Source organism: Lipotes vexillifer, unplaced genomic scaffold, assembly GCF_000442215.2.
Source record: "Lipotes vexillifer unplaced genomic scaffold, Lipotes_vexillifer_v1.1 scaffold250, whole genome shotgun sequence".
In the NCBI taxonomy this organism is placed as follows: Eukaryota; Metazoa; Chordata; class Mammalia; order Artiodactyla; family Lipotidae; genus Lipotes; species Lipotes vexillifer.
The window spans coordinates 656,141-658,838 of NW_006785198.1; the positions used below are offsets into that span (position 1 = coordinate 656,141).

Sequence of the window (2,698 nt, forward strand, 5' to 3'; positions counted from 1 at the left end):
CGGGGCTCTGCAACGGGAGAGGCCACAGGGGTGAGAGGCCCGCGTACCGCAAAAAAAAAAAAAACGCAGAATGCAACTTTGTTGCATCACCTCTAGACTGCCCTCTGGTCCTAGTCATTTCCATCTCTCTTGAGGACTGAAATACCCTCTTAAGCAGTTCTCTGTTTTTACCCTTTGCCCCACTAGAGTACTTCCTCAAAACAGCAGCCAGAGAGATGCCATTAAAATTCAAGTCATGGGAAGCAGCCGCATAGCACAGGGAGATCAGCTCGGTGCTTTGTGACCACCTAGAGGGGTGGGATAGGGAGGGAGGGAGGGAGGGAGACGCAAGAGGGAAGAGATATGGGGACATATGTATACGTATAGCTGATTCACTGTTATAAAGCAGAAACTCACACACCATTGTAAAGCAATTATACTCCAGTAAGGATGTTAAAAAATAAAAAATTCAAGTCAGATCACGTCACTCCCTCGTTCAAAACCTTCCAATGGCTTCTCCTCCTCTCCCTCAGAAAAGCAAAGGCTTTGTGATTAACTGTGCAGCCTGACTGAATCTGAGTCACTCCACCTATACCACCTCAACTCTCTGACCTCATCACCTCCCACCCTCCCTCCACTCCACTCCAGCCACACTGGCCCCCTTGCTGTTCAGCCTCCTACGCTCACTGCATCTCCTGCCTGGAACACCCTTCCCCCAACACCCACATGGTTCACTCCCTCATCACTTTCCCATCTTGGCTAAAACGTCACCTGCTAGGTGAAGCTGTCCCTCACAACACTTTCTTAAATTGCAAACTATACGTGCTTAGCACACTCCTTATCTCTCTTCCCTGCTTTATTTTTCCCCATTAGACCACTCAACATCTTATTTTACAAATTTTATAATAAAATATACTATAAAATTATTTTGTTTGTGCCCATTAGAATACTTATATTGTCTTCCCCTATTCGAGCATAAGCTCCAGACAGGTGAGGGTTTAGGTCTGTTCATGTTCACTGCTGCATTCCTACTACCTAGTAAATGCCTTGTATACAGCAGGTGCTCAACAAATATTTGCTGAATGAAGGGGAATAATGGCTGACTTGGTTCCTCTTACCTAAGACAGTCATCACCGTCTTCATTAGCTTCATGGGTGTCCTCCGGTGGCTGATGGACCCACTTGTGTGCGGAGATAAGATGTTGGTTTTCCTCTTTACGTACATGTAGATCCGCAGGTACACCACGACCATAATGAAGAAGGCCATGAGGTTGGACACACTCCAGAAAATGAGGTAGCTCCTGCTATAAATGGGGGCCAGGGAAGAGCAGGCAGAGATGTCACAGAGGCAATTCCAGCCCAGTGTGGGGACCGCCCCCATAAAGATGGCAATGGCCCAGACGATCAAGATGAGCAGAGTCACTCTCTTTTTGGTCAGGTTGCTGTGGACTCGCATCCTCATGATCGACATGTGCCTCTCCACAGCAATAACCAACAAATTGGTCAGGGAGGCTGTTAAGCTAGTGTCCAGAAGCCCCTGGCGGAGAAACCAGCGGTTGACAGTCAGAGTTTTTGAAACTGGGCCAGTGTTAAACATCAGGTATACATAGGCAATTCCAGCAAAGAAATCTGCAGCAGCTAGGTTAGCCAACAGGTAGTAGAAGGGGAAATGAAACTTTCTGTTTTTGATTACTGCTGCGATGACCAGAGAATTAGAAAAAAAGATAAACAGGCAGAAAAACGTTCCAACACACAAAACAATTACAAGTTTCGTTCCTGTCCACTCATTGGCAGTGTCAGTGTTGCTCCTATTATAAAAAAAGTCCATCTGCTTATCATAGTAGCACTCATTCATTGTGGAGAAGAACTGAACATCCTAGAAAGAAATTTAAAGAAGAAACAAATATCACTCTTTGGAAAAATCAATCACTAAATCACCAATTGCCATTGCTAAGCCCCTTGTTCAAGTCAACTCCTGCTCATCCTTCAAATCTCAGTGTAAATGTCCTTTGCTCCAGGACCCTGGCCCCCAACCACCTATCACAGCATTTATCTCATATCAGTCATCGTTGTCTGTTTCCCAGGTTAGGTGCAAGCGCAGTGAGGGAGGGTCTGTGTCTATTTTGTTCACCATGATAACCCCAGGACCCATCTGCCCTGGCTGCCTCAAGACAGGTATTTGCTGAATGGCTGGCTGGCTGGTTGGCTGAATGAATGAATGGTCATGGAGGCAGGAATAGGTCAAATAGTCTGAGCCTTGCAATAACCGCCCCCCCCCCCGCCCCCGCACTGGTAACAATTATAGCATAGCACGTTAAGGCTTCTCCTGGTGGTTTCCAGCTCATTTCTTACTTATAGGCCCCGCACTGTAACAATTATAGCATAGCACGTTAAGGCTTCTCCTGGTGGTTTCCAGCTCATTTCTTACTTATAGGTTCTGTTCATTAATCAAGGGCAGGTTGGTAATGCCAGGCACATTCTTGCCCAGATAACAGGTGTTGAGTTACTCTTCACGTGACCAAATGGCTTCCACGAGAGATTAATTTTCTACCACTTCTGATTCCAATCCTGATCTCCTTTTGCCATCTTTTAGTTTCAAACTACAATGACAACACTTGTTAAGCATGTGGTGCAGGGCTGGCGACTTTGGCCTCAATCCTCCTTCCTTAACTTTTTGTTCACTTCTTTCTTATTCTCCTAATCCAAATTGTACCAGTGTG

At 45.9% G+C, this 2,698-nt stretch overlaps 1 protein-coding gene across 1 annotated transcript in view; it reads right to left on the reverse strand.

The window, feature by feature from the left end:
• Positions 1 to 1,875, reverse strand: part of LPAR3 (lysophosphatidic acid receptor 3) — a 48,596-nt gene extending 46,721 nt beyond the window's left edge. The window contains exon 1 of the mRNA XM_007457228.1: positions 1,098 to 1,875. Coding sequence (XP_007457290.1) covers positions 1,098 to 1,833 — 736 coding nt within the window. The 5' untranslated portion in view covers positions 1,834 to 1,875. The remainder of the gene's footprint in view (positions 1 to 1,097) is intronic.
• Positions 1,876 to 2,698: the final 823 nt, after the last annotated feature.